Below are 20581 nucleotides of genomic sequence, written 5' to 3'. Positions count from 1 at the left end.
AAGCACATGGAAGACCTTAAAAAGTTACAAATGACTTCTTGTTGACAGACATTCAATCATTCTTCTTCTTATCTATTGTTTTGTGAAAGAGTAGAAATTGGCATAGGATAAAGTCAATCAGGGTAAAAAGTTTTTTTTTTTTTTCAGAACAAAAGGGTTTCTAATTTATATCATTAAAATCCAGTAAATGACACAATATGGCAAATATTAAATATCTTTCATGGATTAAACTTTGAGAATCATACTTCAAAAGATTTCAATGAAGAATCAAATTATCAGTGAGCACCAGATCACTTTGCCAATATATAGGCTGTGGCAGCCTTCCACTTGAAACATTATTATTTGATTGGATTTGGAATTAGGCCAAACCAAGACTATATATATATATATATAGTCCAGCCTGATGATAAGGTAAAGCTTGTTCCCTCCTGCCTCTTCTGTAAGTAAGCTGTAAGCAGGTTGTAGAAAGATTCCCACAGGAAAATAGTTCACCAAATGAATCACCAGATACTGCAATAAAATAATTGATCTCTTCTTGGTCTGTGGTCATGCTTTTTGGGGGGTGAGGTTTTGGATTGAAAGTTGTGGGTTTTTGGCAAATTGGATCTGATAGAAAGAATATCATTTGGTTGTTGATATACTGTAGTGAATGCAACCAGTTTTTGGCCTTTACTTTGGTTTATTCTCAGGTTACATTTTTTTGTTTCATATATTAGACAAATATGTAATTCATGCATAGCTTTTGTATAGCTCCATTGGCAGGCAATGTTTGCAAAAAGACAAATTATATATTTAGGTACTTTTTTATTGAATACCAGTGGAGATTATTTGGTTTTCAAAGCGGATAATATCAACTTTTGTTGATTTTTATTTTTTTAATATGTCTTTATATGATAATTTGAAATAGATAAATTGTTTAATTTTTTAAATAAAAAGATATTATGGATTCGAGATGGACTTGTTCAAAATGAAAGTTCAAGCCCATGAAATCAAACTTTTTGCTCATGGGTCCATCAATTATGGGTAATGAGTGATACACCAAATTGTTGTGCCCAAGAAAATTGAGTGACGCATTATCAGCCATGCAAGTTCTGATATCGTTCTTATCTTATCATAAGCTTTTTCTTTTGGGATAATTTTTTTTTTAACTTTCAAAGATAGAGTATTTTAAGAAATAATCTTCTTTTTAATTTTAATAGTTTTTAACTAAAAAAAATATTTTTAGATAAAATTACTTTTAATAAACCTTCATATTCAAGTGCTTTGAAATTTTCTCTCTCGTCATTTGTCTGCTTTACTCCTCGTTCTGTTGTACTTTTCATTTTTTTTCTATCGTCATCTAACTTTTTCTAATTTTACCACTATTACTATCTATCTGTCTATCTCTTGTCATCTCGTCATATGATCAAAGAATATGACATAAAAAGTAACAAAATATTCTTAGATTTATTAGTTTATATTCACAAAACCTTCTTTTTGCCTATCTTTCACCATCTTATTGTTGATCTTCAGACCAAAAAGCATGGTATAGTGAGTAACAACGAGTTTTTAGATTTATGGGTGTTAAGTTTTTTCAATGATTCAAGTATGGTAAAATATGTCTTAGCTTGTAAATACATGATTCATACCTTGACATGTAACATCAGTAGGAACAAGGAGGCTTTGGCGTGTAATATATGATGTTGAAACTTTGACCTTGACATGTAATATCTAGTGTTGAAGCTTCGACCTTAGCATATAACATTTGATGAATTTTTTTATGATTATAGGAAGGCTAACAAATAAAATAGTCTAAACGTTAATTATCTAAATTTGAGGATTTTGGATAGTATCTTTTGGTCCAAATTCATTTCACCCAACAGTAATATTGACGTTAAATAATTTTTCAATACATCTTTCTTTTCATATCAAATTTCTTTTTGTTTTTAAACTTTATCAACTCTAAGAGTTTATATTCTATTGAAATATAAATATAGAGATCAAATTACATTTAAAAAGTGTTGTTATTACACGTCACGTTTAAAAAAAATATTATTATAGTTAAAAAAAAATTGTTATACACTTTAACTCAAAAAGTTTATATTGTAGTGAAATACAAAGAAGTTACATATTTTAAAAATGTTATTAGTACACGTCATGTTCAAAAAAATTAAGCAATACCAAAACTTCAACACTAGATGTTCACGCCAAGGCCAAAGTTTCAATATCAAATATTACATATTAAGGTCAAAGCTTTACCATCAGATATTACACACCAAAATTAAAGTTTCAGTACTAGATGTTATATGCCAAGGTCAAAGTTTTAGCACTAGATGTTACACGTTAAGGTTAAAGTTTCACCACCAGTACATGTCAAGGTCAAAGCTTTAGCCCTAGATGTTATATAGCAAGGTCAAAGTTCAGCATCATATATTACACGCCAGAGCTTCATTCTTCCTAATGATGTTACATGCCAAGACATGAATCACTTTGTTATACGCTAAGACATGTTCTACCAGACTTGAATCATTGAAAAAACTTAACACTCATAAATCCAAGAATTCGTTGTTACTCACCATGTCATGTTTTTTGGTTTGTAGATCGACGATGAGATAACGAGAGATAGATATAGAGACAATTTTATAAACGTAAATCAATAAACTCAAAAATATATTGTTACTTTTCATATTATGCTCTTTAGTATGTAAATCGAAGATGGGATGATGAGAGATAGATAGAGAGATAGTGATTGTGGTAAAATTAGAAAAAAGTTATATGACGAGAGAGAAAAATGAAGAGCACTGGAGAGCAAAGCAAACAAACGGTGGGAGAGAAAAGTTGGAGTATTTAATTTGTTTGAAATAGTTTTAAGGGTCTCATGGTCTAAATTGACTAAAAATAATTAATTTTATATTGAATGTTATTTCTGGGTTTATGATTATTTCTTGCAATTTCTTTTTTTATTTTTTTGAGTTCTTAAAATATTTATATATTTATTATGATTTTATGTATAACTGTTAGCTAAGTGATGATATCTTCATTTCTTAATCAAAGTATAACACTAAATGATGGATAGGATGTAGACGGTCGGTTCAATCGATTCGATATTAAATTTTCAAAAATCGAATTAGAATTCAACGCTTTTTTTTTCGTTTGAAGATTAATGGCAACCTTTCATTCAAAATGGGGTAACCCAGCAAAACATGAACATGTGATCAAGAGCATCGTTTGCTCCACCGTCACCATCGGCATCCTGGTTCCAAAATCACCCAGTATCCACAAAATACATAACTATACAAACACCAGGAAAAATCATTTACAATTATCCCGTCCCAAGCAAAAAACCACCCCACCCCTCAAAGCAAGAGAAGCATCAGTAATAGCTGGAAACAGAATCTGAACTCCGTTTCTGTCTCTTGCTGATCACAGTACATAAACAGCCATTTACCCTTCATCCAAGTCATTCAATCCATCCGGGCAAACGCGCAGGAGGTCATCAGCTCCATTAACTCCCAGCTTAGCCAGCTTGTCAGCGTCAATATCACCTAATCTAGGCTTGTACTGGATCTTCCATTTAGGAGGTTCCTCATAACAGTTCCGGTTTTTAAAACCAGATTTCTCTGCCTCCAAGGCGAAAATTCAGGATTAGAGATCCACGACACAGCATTATTAGAATCAGTTTCAAAGATAACAGCACTAGAGTTCCCCCACACGAAAGCAGCCACCAACATAACTGCCTCATGAATAGCAAGCACTTCCGCATGGTGAGCATCTCCCCAGCCTACAGATTTGGAGAATCTGTACACACTCCTTTAATTATAAGCTGTTAAAGAAATATTCATCTGCATAGTTTTATCAAATTTATAGTGGAGAGAGGAAGTATTCAACTCTATGAAACTACAAGAACAAATGCAGCTAGCCACCTACTATTATAATTTACAAACTCGCTGATATCATATTTTCATATTCCAGAACTGAACTTTACCGCAAAAGATTTCGCTGTTTAGTTAGAGATCTGGGTCAAAATTTTATCCCGAAATTTCGACTACTTAGTAGGACTATAACCTTTTAAATCAATTGCTTTGATTCTCGTATAGGCTTCCTCATCTAGCCAAAAATTAAGAACAGCTGCTGCAAACTTCATCCAAGAAAGGAAAATGGCAAAAGCCAACAGTTCAGACTTCCACGTCCTCATGTTTTCATGGTTTGCAATTGGTCACATGACCCCATTTCTCCACCTTGCTAACAAGCTTGCTGAAAAGGGTCATAGAATCACTTTCGTGCTACCCAGAAAAGCTGTGAACCAATTGGAACATTTGAATTTGTACCCAGATTTCATCTCTTTCCACCCTGTTACTGTTCCATCTGTCACTGGCCTCCCTCCTGGTGCTGAAACTGCCTCCGATATCCCCATTTTCTTGAGCCATTTCCTCTCCATTGCCATGGACCGTACCAGGGATCAAGTTGAAAGTGTCATCTCTTCAGTAAAACCGAATCTGGTTTTGTACGACACTGCTCACTGGATTCCTGAGATAGCCAAACCACTTGGGATCAAAACTATATGTTACAACGTTGTCTGTGCTGCAGCAATCGCTATTGTTTTGGTTCCAGCACGAAATGCGGCCAGGGAAAGGCCTATAACCGAGGCTGAATTGGCTGTGCCACCCCTTGGTTACCCTTCATCTTCTGTAGTGTTGCGTAGCCATGAGGGCCAGTCTTTGTTGTTTGTAACAAACCCTTTTGGGGAAGGGTTAACGTTTTACGAGAGAATCACCACGGCAATGAAGAATTGTGATGCTATATCGATAAGGACTTGCCATGAAATTGAAGGGAAGTTATGTGATTATATAGGGAGCCAGTATGAGAAACCAGTTCTTTTAACAGGTCCAGTTTTGCCTGAAGAGTCTAGGTCTGTATTGGATGAACGATGGGGTAGTTGGTTAGCCGGGTTCGAACCAGGTTCTGTGGTATATTGTGCTTTCGGGAGCCAGTTCATTTTTGAAAAACCTCAGTTCCAGGAACTTTTGCTGGGGTTTGAGCTAACAGGGCTACCTTTTTTTGTCGCCTTAAAGCCACCGTTGGAGGCTGCAACGATTGAAGAAGCACTGCCTGAAGGGTTCGAAGAGAGGGTTAAAGGGAGAGGGGTTGTTTGGGGTGGATGGGTGCAACAACCATTGGTGCTGGCTCACCCATCAGTCGGCTGTTTTGTGAGCCATTGTGGGTTTGGTTCGATGTGGGAATCTTTGATGAGTGATTGCCAAATAGTGTTGTTTCCACAATTGGGTGACCAAATATTGAATACCAGGCTAATGGCTGACGAGCTCAAGGTTGCCGTGGAGGTTAAGAGAGAAGAAAGTGGATGGCTTTCGAAAGAGAATTTGAGCGAAGCTATAAAATCAGTGATGCATAAGGATAGCGAAGTGGGTAAGTTGGCCAAGGAGAATCACAAGAAATGGAGAGATACGATAAGCCCAGAATTGATGAATGATTACATTGATAAGTTCATCCAAAGCATGCATGAGCTTGTCGAGTGAAGCACCATAAAAGAAAGGGAACACCTGAAAGATGGCTTCAGAGCTTGGAAAGCAGCACCCAGATGCCATGGTTTCTTCCTCAAACTTGCTAATCTCGTGTTGCAATTCATGATCAGCTGTTTTGGAGTTGCAGAGCTGTTTTATGAACTAGAAAGGGGTGAAAAGAGACAGCCAGTTCAATAAATTCATGTTCTACTTATAGAAGGTAATCCCACCTTCTGCTGCAAAGATCAGTATTGTTGAATGGGCTTATCAATCAGTTTCCAACTATTTTTGCACTGCCTGCAATTTATGCGTTGAATTAAATTAAGTTGTAACATCTTTCTTTAAAGCAGCAATGCGCAATTTGCAATGAATTTATGTCTTTTTTTTTTCTCAAATAAAGAAACAATAGCATAACCTAAGTCGAAGAGAAGTGTCTGCAAAAGTTTTCCCTTTAAAAATATCTGTGAATCGAAATCCTGATATAAAAAATATTTAAGAATGTAATAGTATCTTTCGATTTCATTATTGAAAAATATTTATGAACTAAAACCGTGAGGATATATCCATGGGAAGACATTGCCATGGATGTTTTTCATACCGAACATGAAAATGTTTTTACATTTAATCAAAATACAAGGAATGTGCCTCACTTTCACTATATCTAACGATCTTTATGTAATATAAGATAAAGTAAAGATTTGAGTAGAGATGTTATATCAAAGTTGTATTACTCTTTTATCTTATTTAACAGACTTAATTTTCATGTGATTTATGGATCATAAGATTTTAATTTGCGTCTCTATATTAATGCACCACCAAATATTGCAATTTGAAACCATGCAAGTTTATAAAATTTCGTGTGGGTGCAAATGACTAAATGAGATTGCACTGTTTAATTATTCCAACCTAAAAGAAAAAGTTGATTACAAAGGAATGTAATTAGAATCTGTCATTTGTGTGTAGAAGAGTTTACTAATTATATAATTTCTCACTTAATAAACCCAACCTTAACTCAGTATTTGTTAACTTGTGAAAATTGTACACACCAATTACTAAGTATATTTTGTGTGTATATATATGAGAAAATTGACGACGAAACAATGATTCGAATTTAAAATTTTAATCGTCTTTAAAAAATCATTTAGGTCAAATTTAAATTATTTTATTAAAATAAATAAAATAACTGTATGGATCTTTATTTTTTTAGAAAAGGAAAAGGAGAAAGCCAGTATTTTCCATTAAATTTTGCAGCTATAGATGGCAGTGTGACTAGGAGATTGTGTGGAAATAATTAACTAAAAGAATAATAGATTTATTTAAAGAATAAATAATATTAACACATAAAATTTTAATATCAGGCTATTGGATGATATTCTCTTGCTTTAATAATTGGTTTTGAGGCTTCTTGCTGATATGTGAAAATTGGGGTCATAAGTCATATTCAAAATGGGTAATGGTCTGTCTATTTCCAATTCTATGTTGCATTTGGTTTGTCCTAATGCCATTAAACCTCTGGGACAGACTTCAACCCCTTGGTTGATGCTGATAATTAAAGCATTAATTAGTAGCCATAACTAATTCCCAATAAGTTAGATTTGTATTTAAATCTTAAGGTAAAATAATCCACTTAATTTTAGGTTTTCATTGAAATTTCAAACCAATTCATTAATTTTCAAAATGAACACTCAACTCCTAAAAAATATTTTTGCTAAACACAGAGGTCCCGCAATTAGGTAATCTTTAATGTTTTTGTTAATTTGATGTTGTAATAATATTGAAATAATAATTTTACTTTTTATTAATTTTAAAATTACTATTATATCATTTTTACTAATTTTTTATTAATTTGAAAAAAATAAGAGAACACCGATCAATTTTACTCTTTATTAATTTTAAAATTACTATTATATCATTTTTACTAATTTTTTATTAATTTGAAAAAAATAAGAGAACACCGATCAATTTTACTCTTTATTAATTTTAAAAATTATTATTATATATTTTTTATTAATTTAAAAAAAAAATTCTTGTGCTTCCCAAGAGAGGGGAGCACCAAATCGATGCTCCCCTTTCTTGGGGAGCTGGAGAGCACCCATATATGCTCTCTATTTTTTTTTAAAAAAAAATATGATAATAATATTTTAAATTAATCAGAAAAACATTTTAATTTTTTCATAATTTTTGTTAACGGTGTTTACTCTTTTGAGACGAAGTGTTTTTTTAAAAAATTAATGAATCCGCTTGAAATTTCGATTAAAACTTAATGTGTGGTAGTATTTTATCTTAATTACCCTTGAAGGGGTTGATTATAAAAATGACAATGTTGCATAATAGAGGGTCTGATGCATCATTGCAAAGTGCAATATACTTTTGAACCAAAAAAAGACTTTTTTTGAAGCAGAATTGTACAGATATGCAATTGCATATTACGGTAAAGCCCAGACAATTTCATCCCTGAGCAATGTAGGAACCTGTTTTCACAACAATAATTTCTACAGGGAAACATAATTGTTTCAGTCAATTTCAATGACCATAATAACAGGCTGCATGAAGGGGGTCGAGAAGCAGGAGAAGAAAGCTTCTGTTCTTTTCTTCCTTGTCATTATTCATTAACCCTTCTCACTGCCTAAAACACATGCAACATTATGATGTTAAGTATTCGATTGTTGCCTCAACATCTGTATTCGTCTGTTCATCTAATCACCATGCTTCTAAGGCTGCTGCAGTGCTGCTTAATGGGTAATTTTGGAAGAGGGAATGCAAACCTCAAACTTTATGTCAATACGATATTCCAACATACTAAAAGGGAGAAGAGGAACGAATCAGGCCAGAGCAAAAAAAGGATTGATCATTCTTATTGTCACTTTATTGCATGCAATGCAGAAGAATGGCTTAAATATTGGAATTATGAAAATAAGGAGTTCTTAATTGAGAAAAAAAAAAACGAGGAGGCATACGGGGGAACTGAGTAGTTGTGATGCTTCTTCCACAGGAATTAATTACAAGGGTCAAGGTGCAGAGAGAGCAAGCATTTCCGATACTTTTAAGTGTCAAGCAGGAGTGCATCAAGATTTCGTTTTCCTTCAGGGCCCTTTGAGTACCATGATGACACATAGTCTCCGTAAACAACTGGAGCGTAGCGAGGTGGGGAAGACTCACTCAGAAGATCAGCGGCAGGGGATATTCTGACTGCCTTAGCTGGGTCATGAAAAGTCGCGATCGAGAGACGGGCTTTACTGGCATTTGTTACAGCCTGATGCACAGAGCTTCTGTATTTTCCATTGGTTATAATCTGCAGGCAAGGTAAGTGTCCAATAAATCAATTAGTTATGATCCTCAACATTCGTATTCAAAGTTTGATGTATCAATAGAATATTAAAAAGATGAGTAACACCTCAGTTTGGTCAGCCAGAAGAACAAGGATGGCATTTGGCAGAGGATGAACAGTAAGCCACTTTCCATCCTTGAGCACCTGCAGACCACCCACATCATCCTGTATTAGAAGGGTGATGGCACCCATATCAGAATGGGATTGCAGACCCAATGTCAGCTCTGGCTGTGGACATGGAGGATAGTAACTGGCTGTTATGTTCTGATAGAATTCCCCAATCGCATCTTCTATGCAGGATGCCTTCAGTCCCAAACTCTGAGATATCAACCCCAACAGTCTCTGAGCCAACACTTTCATCTCATCACTATAATCTGCCACCAATCCCCTACAGAAACATAAATTAAGTACAGAATGCCTAAAGAATATCAATCAATGTCATTGCTGTAGAAAATGAAACAATTGATGTACCTGTATTCAGGTGGAAAATGGGGCCAAAAGGACGGATTGCGGCGTGAAAGAGGGAGAGTATGGTGATCAAAATAGTCCCTCCAATCCAACACGGTGTCATTTTCAGAGCTTACAAGCATACGGCTACCATAACCCTGGGAGGCAGCAGAATTGGGCTGGCAAGCATATTTAAGTTTGTCCTCCATTGGGAAATCATTGAAAAAAGAAAGACAGGATCTCCTCAAATCATCCATCAGTTTCGTAGGAACCCCATGGTTGATAACATGAAAAGCTCCCAATTCTTGGCAAGCCTCTTGAATGGCTGCTATGACAGACTTTTCTTTATGAGATAGATCAATTGCAGGGACATTGTCGCAGCTCAAACTAGTTTTAGTATTGGTTACAGGTGTGGGCCGGTTCTCAGGTGGTTGGATATATTGTGATGGAACCTCTGAAATCCCTGCCTGTGAGAGGATTTGCACCCTTACAGCCCCTTCCATTTTCCACAAAGAACGATAATGATCAATGATGGGTGTGGCTTCAGCCTTTCAATCCCTTTTTCTCAAGTTTCTTGGTTAGCTATTAACCTATAAAGCCAACACCGAATCCAGGTCAGATAATCTGGCAATCCCACATATCATAGCAACTGAGCAATGTTACCATAATTGAACGGATACAACTTACCCAAAACCAGATTAAGAGCTAAAACCCATACGTTATTTTCAGCATACTTTCAGATTAGATGTCAACAAGCTAGACAACTCTGCCTTAGAAATCAATTGCTTTGATCATATTCCTTGATCATTCTTTGGCAGAAAAACTTTTTGGAATCTGGGGTTAGCTAGTCCTACATATCAAATAAACTGAGCTATTTAACTATGATTGTGTACATAGAATGTATCAAAACCGGATTAAGACGTATATGTTTATTTCGGCAGAACTTTCGAATTGCAATGATGAAAACAGAATTAGACAATTCCTCAGAGTTAAATTATATCAACAATCTCTCAATTCTATATCGCTGAAAAAATATATTGAAGAAAAAGAACAAAAGACTGACCTGCAGCAATTACTCGAACTTCGAAGAAAGCTTGGTCAAGACAGACAAGTCTTTAACAAATCATGGAACTCCAGAAGCTGGTAACAGCAAAACGAGCGACGGGAAGCCCAAGCTTTTTATATATTTACCTTTCCAAATTTTGGGTTGGGCTTTTTGGTTAATTGGGATCAGTTCTTATTACACATGTATACAAATTGATCAATTCAGAGCACCAGCAGCAGCGAATACCCTTTGTTCTTTTGCCCTTACTGCATTTAGTTCTTCTGATGAACCGTTGGTTTATTATCCTGTAATTACGAGTATCATATAGCTTTATCCTTTTTCTTTTTGGTACGTAGTTCTGGCAACCATTTCTTTAGTTTTTCAGTTCAACATATTTTCTATAAGCTTTCTTTCTCTGCACCCAAAAGAAAACAACCCATAGGTTTGAGTTCAAAGCCTCAAATAGAATTTCCCCAAAGAGGTTTCCATTGTTCTATAACTTATATATAATTTCCATCTGTAATATTTTATGTTAAAATTTTCTTTTCCTGCATTTGTATGATTGTGTTGAATTCATTCATTTTATCAACCATTTGTTCCAACTTAGTTTTGAAGAATACCATATTTATGTTGAGAAGGTTGCTGACAAATAGTGCTACTATTAGCAAACAAATCAGCACTACTCAACTTTGAAAGATCACTGCTAAAAGAGCATGCTCATTTATGAAGCAGCTCTGATGTAACTTGTCCGAAACAGTGCTGCAATATCTTTATCCAGCAGCAGCAGCAGCAGGGAATTTCTATTGCTCTTCGAGGCAAGCATAGAAATATAGTTCCATAGAGAGCTAAGAGAAACCCTATTTAAATGTCACCATATGCATAAATAACATATTCAGGGATTTCAAGGAGCAAAAGTATTAAGCACTTTAGAAGATGAAAATTTCGAATAATGATAATGTCCAAATTTGAGCCTTCAAATTGCAGCGGTTAGGATCATCAAAATCAAAAGTCGCAATTATAGAGTAGTGATAGAAGAAAAGAGTGCAATAAGACAAGAAGCACCAGAATGACAAACCTCCAGAGGTATATATTATTTAATGGCCATAAGAAAGCATACTTACAGTAATCAAAGGTCTAACCTCGGATGATATTTACATGGTATATAGGTTAGCCTCTACCCAGGAAACCAAAACTTGGGGAAGCAGTTTTGAGTGGGAAAGAAAGTAGTACCATTGTACCATTCTACTATGCCTCAGGAAGAAGAAATGATACTGCCTTAGCAAATGCTCAGCCAACAAAATTTGATTTTTAAACTCTCCAAAGAAACTCACCTTGCCACAGCACGACAATTGATACTGTAAAAGCCAAATTCAATCGAAAGGCTGCTTTGTCATTAATATAGACTCTATAAGAGAACAAAGGCACAACGTCTTGAATTTACAGTGAAAAGAAACTTCTTTGTTAGAATCTATGGGAACCATCACTCCATCTCTGTAAACAAATTTTGGATCAAACATGAATTCAATGTTTGGAAAGGTGGTGCCTAAAGAGTGACAGCTACATTCTGTCGGAATAACTAAACTATTTTCTGAGCTTTTGCATCGACATTTGCTCCACTCTTGACACTTGGATAACTTTCCATCATTTTCAAGTCTCAGGTTTTCATCAAATTTATTGCTGCTATATCCAGCAGCATAAACTTTCCTAACCGCTGAAAGAAGATCCACAGACATTGATGCAACTGTATCATGAACATCATCTACTGTCCACTGGCTCCCATCTGATTTCAGTTGTTGAAGCAGAACTTTTTGCATCAAACTAAGGAGGGTATGTAAGCAGTCAGAACAGCACTGATACATGCATGTAACTCCTGATTCAGTTGGAAGAGCAGTTTTGCTTGAAGAGAAATAGGGATCTTCTCTATGTTCACAGTCTTTGGGCTTGCCATCTGCAGATGTGATAATGATCTTTGTTTCAGAAGCATTAATCTGGTTGCAAGCGTTCCCAGTGACATGGAACTTTGTACCGTCCACTTCATCTGAACTACAGAATCCATTCTCAGAAAGAAAAGATTCACTTGGTGCAAATCCATTAGATTGTTTTGACGACCCAGGATCTCCCTCGGCTATAGGATTTCCAGTACTTTCTGACCAACACAGTCCAGGATTTGTTCCATTCTGCTTGGCCACATAAACAACTGGTTGGTTGGCCACAGAACAATGATGCTCCATGGAAGTAGTATTACCATCCAGGCGTACCAGCTCCACAGCTTCTTGGTCAGCAGCAATTTTTCCCTCATGACTAGGAGCACAATCACCAGCTGTCTCATTCAAGTCAATACTGTCTTTATTTTGCACATCAAACTGTCCCTCAACCATAGGATTTTTAGTACTTTCTGACCCACAAAGTCCAGAATTTGTCCCATTCTGCTTGTCTAAATGAACAAGTGATTCGTTTGCCACAGAAGAATTAAGATGCTCCTCTGAAGTAGTATTACCAGTTAGGCCTGTCCCCTGTGCACCTTCTGCAAAAAGTGCAACTTTTCCCTCATGATTAGCAGCACAATCATCATCCTCTTTGTTCAAGTCAATGAAATCAGTATTTTGCATGGCGAATTCCTTAGTGTTTGCACCCAGACCTTCAGATTCAGGGCAACTTCTGTTAGAAACATCAGGCCTGAATTCCTGAACGCGATCTGGATTATTCACACATGTAAAATGATTATCTGGAGAACCCAAAGTGTATGGTTTGGGGCTTGCTGCTTTTATTTGAGCATCCTGATCTAAGCTGCAAATGAATCAAGTCTTGTTAGATGATAATCCATATATATATGAAACAACCAGTAATACAAAGAATGAGAATAAGGGTACCTCTGCAGTGAATATGCCCAGCTGTTAACCATATCCTCCAGATAAGCAACTTGAGATAAAATACGAACATACAGGTATCTGTCTTTTCCAGTGTTAACTTTTGCATTAATCCACCCAACTAGGAGCTCAAGAACCTCCCGTACCTCAGAGGAAACTTCTCTAAGTGATGTGTACAAGCCTCTGTATGCTGATAAACCAACAGCAATCAGACCTCTGACCAAACCAAATTTCTCTTTGGTTTTGATGTTGCTGGAGCCACAAGCAACAGCTGGCTTTTCTAATGAGTCGGCGGGACGAATGATACATGAGTTAAATGGCCAGCCCTTCCAGGGACCACCTATGTCTGCAGAAGGACCTTCTTTAAGTTTTGATGTCACCCAGCAAAGCTCTGCAAAGTGAGGATATCGCAAAATTTGATAGCCAAATGAAGATATTGCTAGCATCAAGCTTGCTTTCCCCTTCAAATTTCTACTGTTGGTTGGTGCTGCTGGCACTGTAACAGACAGATCACCACAAGATTGTGATCCAACCCTTACTTCACAAGCCAAACCATGAGATATATGGTCATTTTCTGCAGCTGCATAGGTTTCAGCAGAATTTTTTGTTCTGAAATCTTCATGAACATGAGATCTTTGATGAATTAAATGAACAAACGGTTGAAGGATATCCCTTGATAACTCTGCAGCAGATAGTTTGATTACCATATCATGGTCGAAGTTCCTGCCAACATGCACAGAGAATCTGGGTACTGTGTGCTCTAATGTAGTTTTCTGACTGCAATTTGGTAGATCACTCTTAAAGAATTGCCTTATTCTATCAGGGAGTTCCAGATGTGGAACTTCTGAAGTAGCCTGTTGATAGATAAGAAGCGTTAAGAGTTAGACATGCTTACAAGAGATGCGAAGGCGGTAAGAGAACGAATAAGGGGAAGAAAGAGGGGGATGGGGGCTTGTATCTTAATAGATAAAGTTCTGATTGAATAAGGGATCAGACTGAAAAACTAACACATTTGTAACAAATGGCTTCACAATGTCCTAATTAAGTAAAAGGGCCCAAGTATGAAGTTTCAAGCACCATGTTTCAAGTTAATACTTTTAAATGATCAGTCAATCCACTTTATGTCATATCCACAGAGCTTAACCTAGAGCTTCTCAAATGCAGGTCAGACAACTCTCCACTTCTACCTGAACCATTCAAGTTACAACAAGCTGCTAATCAGTAACAAAGTCAAATTAACCTTTACTCTAAAATGGTAGAAAGTTCATTAGGTAAGTAATTACAGTCCAAACACTCAGAAATCAATGTCAAGCAAGTGCTAATATGTCCGACCTGACATTAGCCAAATCATAATCCAAGCAACCCAAGGAACTGTTGAAGAAAATAGAAAATGAAAATATGATAGCCGAACTAGATCAAACGTATGAATTTCTTTTAATCAAAGCAAAAAAACTTCTTTCATTCTAAGCTCCACGGTAGAGCATAGCTACTCAAGCAACAAATAAAGTATTGGATCCTGAAATGCAAGTAAGTAAATAAGTAAATGAAAATAATTCCTACCAGAATTATCAAGGATGTAGACACACAGATTGATTCCACTTGCTCAACAAATGAGCTCCACGCATGTGAGATGATTTGAACAGCAGCGATAGCCTCTGCTGTCTCTGCCAACTCAGATTGCCGCAGAGAGAATCCACTTTCCTTTTCAACAGGTAGAGGATCTTCCTCCATGGGAGATTGATGGAATGTTGAAGACAAATCACTCTCCTCAGCAACTTGATTAACGGTCTCCACAGCCCACAAATCTATTCTTGGCATAAATACCACACATGACCCCATGCTTGCACATTTCACTGCCATGGAATTTGAATAGTTTGTAACGATGTTTCAAGTGAATTAGATCAAGTAACCTGAACTCTAAACATTCACAAAGAACTTTATTTTGAGCTTAGTCACTGTCATAAATGCTCACCAACACATCATTAAAAATACAGACTACAAGAAGATAAATAAAATGTAAGCCCAAAAATCAATTAAATCCACTTACATGACTTTAATTTCAGCATGGATCTTTAGGAATCTCCACAGACTCCGTCACCATTTAGTTAACTTACATGTTAGATAGGCACTACACACTCCATAATTAAACTTTCCAGAAACCAATGTACAGAGTAAACTCCAATTTTTTAAATAGGTAGTAGCTATGGTCCACTAGTTTCATTTTCATGAGGTAATAGTCCAAGCCTTGTTAGTTGTTCTTTCAATGAGGCCTTTAATGGTTCCAAGCTTAGCTTAGATGTTAAGCTTCCAGTTTATTTTAATAATGAAACCCTGATCTTATGGCAATCAAGAGGTATATATCAAATATAAATCAACACAACTATTGATTATATAAATATAAATCAGATATTATACTGGCTGTGGAAGCTATTGCAGTAGTTGTTGACAACCATCTCATGTGTCTAGTACAAGAAAATTTTTTAAGTAAAGCAAGGGATGTTTCTATTTGTTTCTTTGTCCAAAAATACAGCCACTCAGCTCCAAGGAAACCGTTAACCCATATTTCCAACTAACAACCTAGACAGAAATGACAAGAAATATTCCTAGATTATAGAACTGCCAAGCAGCTTAAAACACGATTCAAAGCATAAATGGCAAAAAGGAGGTGGGGAAACACAGGTGTGAAAGAATAGAGGTGTGCATTCATCATCTATCTTATGTTACTTTAAAAATAAACCAGATATTACCCAAAAAACTAATGCTAGCTACAACAAAAAGATAAAGTATGAGGAACATACTTAAAATTTGAGTTACTCCCTGAATCAAGTCACCCTGTCCTTCCTGTGCAATTGTAGCTAAATCAACTTTCTGTATTTCAGCATTCCCAACTAAACAGTGAAGAAGACAAGAAGCAAGATGCTTTTGGCCTGACCTAGGACTTCCAGCAATTAATATCCGAAACCCTGTTTTCTTCGTTGAAGTAAAATAGGTATTCCGTGACAAATTAGAGCATGTGCTGCTATTACGCACTTTTGAAGGTTCAAACTTGACACCATCATCACCAATATCACCTATGACGGCATCATAATCAGCAAAGCTAGTCTCTCCTATTAACATTCCAGCACGTGATAACCTTCTCTCTATCTCCTTAGTAACCTCTGCTTCTTGAAGAAGGTCATGAACATGGGACCACCAATGATCCTTGGGCAGTCTTTTGTCATCCAAAGTGGAAACAATCACGCTTTCAATCACTGCCCCGCCTCTAGAAAGAAGGGGTGGCAGCCAGAGGCGTTCATCCAAATGAAGAGAAACAAGCAAGGTGGATAATGGTTCCAACAGACAAGGGATGAGATGGGTAGGAAGAGGAGAGGCAACTAAATCATGAGCAGCCATTCCTGCTTCTCTACGTGAGCAAGGAGGTGGGGAACATGACAAAGCCTCCAACCAATCCCGCTCCTCAACTGTGACAGTAGGAAGAGGAACACGTTTAGCACTAGGAGTTTTCTCTTCGGCAGCAGACAAAATTTCCTGCAAAGGAAAATTCCTCTTCAAAGCAACAACAGCTGCTTGAGTGCAAAGAGCCTGCAAATCTGCACCAGCAAACCCTATCGTCTTTCTTGCAACCCATTTGAGCAAAGATCCAGCAACCGGTTTTGGCCATTTTTGAGTATGAAGTTCAAGGATTGCAGCCCTGTCCTCCAATGATGGCAGTGGAAAATAAATCTCTCGATCAAATCTCCCTGGCCTCCTCAATGCAGGATCAACAGCATCAGGGCGATTAGTTGCACCTATCACCACCACTGAACCTCGGGACTTCAAACCATCCAACAGAGCAAGCAATGTGGACACAACTGAACTATGTGTCTGATCTTGCTGCCTTGTCCGTCGAGGTGCTAAGCCATCTATCTCATCAAAGAATATTATAGAAGGTTGGCATCTCTCAGCAACCTGAAACAAGAGCCTCAGCTGGCGCTCAGCATCACCAACATATTTTCCTAAGCAGTCAGCACCTTTGCGGGCAAAATATGCAATACGTTTATCGCCACGAGCACAAGAACCAATCAATGCGCGCACCACAAGAGTTTTGCCCGTTCCTGGATAGCCATGCAAAAGAACACCTCTGGGAGGTGTAAGGCCCAGATTGTCAAAGAACTCAGGATACAACAGTGGTAAGATGACAACTTCCTTCATGCATCGGATAACATCCTGCAAGCCAGCAACAGATCCCCATCCCTCAAATGATTTCCCACTCTCAGACTCTAAGCCTCCAATATAGACAGGTGCTATTCTTAACAAATCTCGATGAAGTCTCTTGCCCTCACGTTTCAAGAACTCTTCATCCTCACCACAATGCTCCAACCATTTTTCTTCAGCTTCAATATCCTTTCGCCATGCGTCATTTGATACTTTCCTCATTTCCAACTTCATTTTCTTAGCTTTCAATTTCTTTATCCGGGCTAAATATTGAATACCAGGAGGTTGGAAGAGATGCCGATGATCAGTGCAGGCTATGAGAAATTTGCGATGATCAAATATACAGCCATTGGCTCTTGCACAAGGCTGCCAAAAAGTAGAATTTCATCAATTGGAAAGCAACAAGAAGCTCTATCTATTTCTTGAACAAAAATTGAGCAGCAGGGAAGGGGAGGATGCGTTAAGGGAGATTTCTTTGGAAAAAAGATATCAAGAAACAAACCAAGTGGTATGTCTTCGGACACCGATCAACACGACATCCAATTGTTGCTCCTGGCCTCCCACATCGGCTGCATTTTAATGCTCTTCCTCTACAAAGCGCTGCCCTAACATTTTTTAAGCATCCCAAGCCGGCAAAATAAACCTACAGACAGGAACATCGATGAAAAGGGAGATGCAGCGGAATAAGGATGAATTAAGAAGAGTTTAATGGGTGATAGAGATTGTAAACTTCCAGAACCAATTCTTTTAATTACCTGAAATCATATAGGATAAAAACTAAGAGAATTGTCAGCATATACATAGTCAATTATTAAAAGTGGAAATTGAGATATACTAAGCATGAAACTACAAATGGTCGAGAAGCTAGGGTAAAAGCCCAAGGTGTATCAACAGCTCAAAAAACAAGCTACGGTAATGACAGTGGACATCCAAAATGCTTATAAAATCATATAGCAGACCAAGGAGGAATAGATGAAACATCAGCATGTATATGTATATAATGAATGCTTACACATATGTATCCACCGATACCAGGAACGAGATAAATTAATAAATTAAGTTTGAAAAAGAGGAATATAAAAGGGAAAAGAATAGAACTGTACCTCAGGACTCCATACAGCACAGTGTTGATGAACCCAAATGCCAGCAATACCATAACGATCATTTATAGGACCAAGGAGACGACCAAGCCACCCAGGTTCGTCACCAAACCCATCCCAAACGTCATAGTTTGGTTCCTCTGAAGCTGAAGAGCTGTATGCTTCATTTTCACTATCCCCTACGTCCTGAACCAACTTCTTTGGGGGTTTGCCATCAGTCCCACCACCACACAATCCACACCTTCTCCCCTGTTTTATACGTGGCTTGCCAATTGCTTCAGCAGCTGCTTTATTTGACTGCTCTACCGCTATATCATTCTTATGTTCTGAAGGTTTTTCATCAACTTTCACCAATCCATCATCTTTTGCATCATGATCACCACCATCTTCAACTTCCTCCGCCACATTATCTACTTCTACAACATCCTCTTCATTTGCTTCTTCATTCTGACATTCTAAATGTTGCACTTGTTCTTCACTCAGCTCCACTGTTTCAATTGTTTCATTTATTTCAACTTTTTCATGGCCAATGCAGCCCCCCTCTGATTGTATACAATTTGATAGTTCTCTGTCATCCTCTTTAACCAGCTCAACCACATAGCCATCCATCCTGTCCCTCTCATTTTCATGACTCATTTCACTCTCCAAAACTGTAGGAGGCTCCACAACCATGTCCTCCCTATCATTTCCATGACTCTTTTCACTCTCTAAAACAGGCACATCTTCCTCTACCTCATCCTCTTTTATTTCTTCTTTTTCCACCTCCGTTTCTTCTCTGATGCCACAAATCTCCACCACCTCTTCACTATCTGAACCATTTGCTGGGTTAACCCTCCCTGGCCTCTTGGATTTCACTAACATCATTTCTCCACCATCTGATTCATCCTCCTCTTCCTCCTCTTCTTCTTCCACCTCCTCCTCCTCCTCCTCATTCCCAACTATATCCTCAAAAAGCTTCCTCCTCCTATTCGGCAAAACCCTCTCCTCCACCTTCGTATTAACATTCACATTCCTTCCTCTTGTCCTCAACCTCGACCTCCAACTCCCTAGAGTCTGCACCTCCCCTGTCTCCACCCCATCCTCCTCCTCCTCCTCCTCCTCCTCCTTCACACGCCCTAACCTTTTCCTCCCCCGACCAAACCTCCCACTCTTCCCAATCTTCCGCCTTTTCTTTGGAGGCGGAGGTGACACATCCAATATAACCGGCGCCCTCCTAACCCGTGAGCTCCTACGGAGCTCTAAATCCACACTCCCTGACCCATCACCATCATTCCCCTCATTACCTTCTCCATGGTTCCTATTATACTCTTCCTCACATATTGCATCTAATCTCTTATGCTTCTTCCGAAGCCTAGAACCTGATTTTTGCCCAAAATCACTCCGTTTCGATGAAGAAACCGAGGCTGGTGATAATTGCATGACCAAAACCCCACAAAATATATGAAAACCTCTAATATCTATATCAATTTTCTCCTAAGGTTTCATAAATATTGCATATAATATTAATTTAAAAGATTTAGGAGACTGGGTATTCAACTAATGATCCATCTTTCAGTTTCCTCAATTGGGTACTCCAAATAAAGCAATGATTTTCGAAGGTAGATAAAATCGATCGAACTCAGTACTTAACTCACCAGGGGAGACGCTGAGTTGGATCGTTCCAAGTGGGAAATCGAAAATGACGAGAAACCCATCAAGTAAAATCGCTTAGAAATCAATTTGGGACGAAAAAGAAAGAACCTTTGAGGTTTTGAGTTGCTTCAAGTTTTGGGTTCTTTTTTTTCTTTCAGGTGAAAAGGCAGACTAGGGCATAAGGTTTTAGAGAAATAAAAATACTAATACATTTTTATAGTTATAATTTATTCTGTTCATCTTCACTCTCCTGGAAAGGGCGTGAGCTGACAGGAACATTTTATTGGGCAATAGGAGCTTTATGAGTTGTTGACTTGTGGCATCTAAGGGGGAATTGGTGGCTTGATTGAGGTTTCTAGGGTGGGATTGTTGATCAAAATAGGGGAGTGAGATCACGCGCTGGATTCGAGAGTGGGGATATGTGTAAGATGAGTGAATTTTTTACATTTTTTTCCTACCAAAAAGGCAGA

At 37.4% G+C, this 20581-nt stretch overlaps 3 protein-coding genes across 4 annotated transcripts; 1 reads left to right on the top strand and 2 right to left on the bottom strand.

Annotated features, from left to right (window-relative positions):
- LOC18594083 (UDP-glycosyltransferase 79B6) lies at positions 3202-5863 on the top strand. Its single transcript, XM_007021536.2, has 2 exons — positions 3202-3743; positions 4077-5863. Exons 1-2 carry the CDS (start codon positions 3720-3722, stop codon positions 5511-5513), a joined length of 1461 nt encoding a protein of 486 aa, XP_007021598.2. The 5' UTR covers positions 3202-3719; the 3' UTR covers positions 5514-5863.
- LOC18594082 (probable 2-oxoglutarate/Fe(II)-dependent dioxygenase) lies at positions 8324-10655 on the bottom strand. Of its 2 annotated transcripts, XM_007021534.2 has the most exons (5): positions 10337-10655; positions 9961-10123; positions 9298-9863; positions 8893-9214; positions 8324-8790 (listed from the first exon to the last, which is right to left on the bottom strand). In XM_007021534.2, exons 3-5 carry the CDS (start codon positions 9774-9776, stop codon positions 8542-8544), a joined length of 1050 nt encoding a protein of 349 aa, XP_007021596.2. In that variant the 5' UTR covers positions 9777-9863; positions 9961-10123; positions 10337-10655; the 3' UTR covers positions 8324-8541. The 2 variants fall into 2 exon arrangements, with proteins under 2 accessions (XP_007021596.2, XP_007021597.2); XM_007021535.2 differs by lacking the exon at positions 9961-10123.
- Positions 11383-20282, bottom strand: LOC18594081. Its single transcript, XM_007021533.2, has 6 exons — positions 18483-20282; positions 17882-18022; positions 15984-17745; positions 14746-15038; positions 13189-14039; positions 11383-13105 (listed from the first exon to the last, which is right to left on the bottom strand). Exons 1-6 carry the CDS (start codon positions 19896-19898, stop codon positions 11689-11691), a joined length of 5880 nt encoding a protein of 1959 aa, XP_007021595.2. The 5' UTR covers positions 19899-20282; the 3' UTR covers positions 11383-11688.

Source organism: Theobroma cacao, chromosome 7 (genome assembly GCF_000208745.1).
Source record: "Theobroma cacao cultivar B97-61/B2 chromosome 7, Criollo_cocoa_genome_V2, whole genome shotgun sequence".
In the NCBI taxonomy this organism is placed as follows: domain Eukaryota; kingdom Viridiplantae; phylum Streptophyta; class Magnoliopsida; order Malvales; family Malvaceae; genus Theobroma; species Theobroma cacao.
Note: the sequence above shows the minus strand (reverse complement) of the source record. Positions and strands in the feature narration are given on the sequence as shown.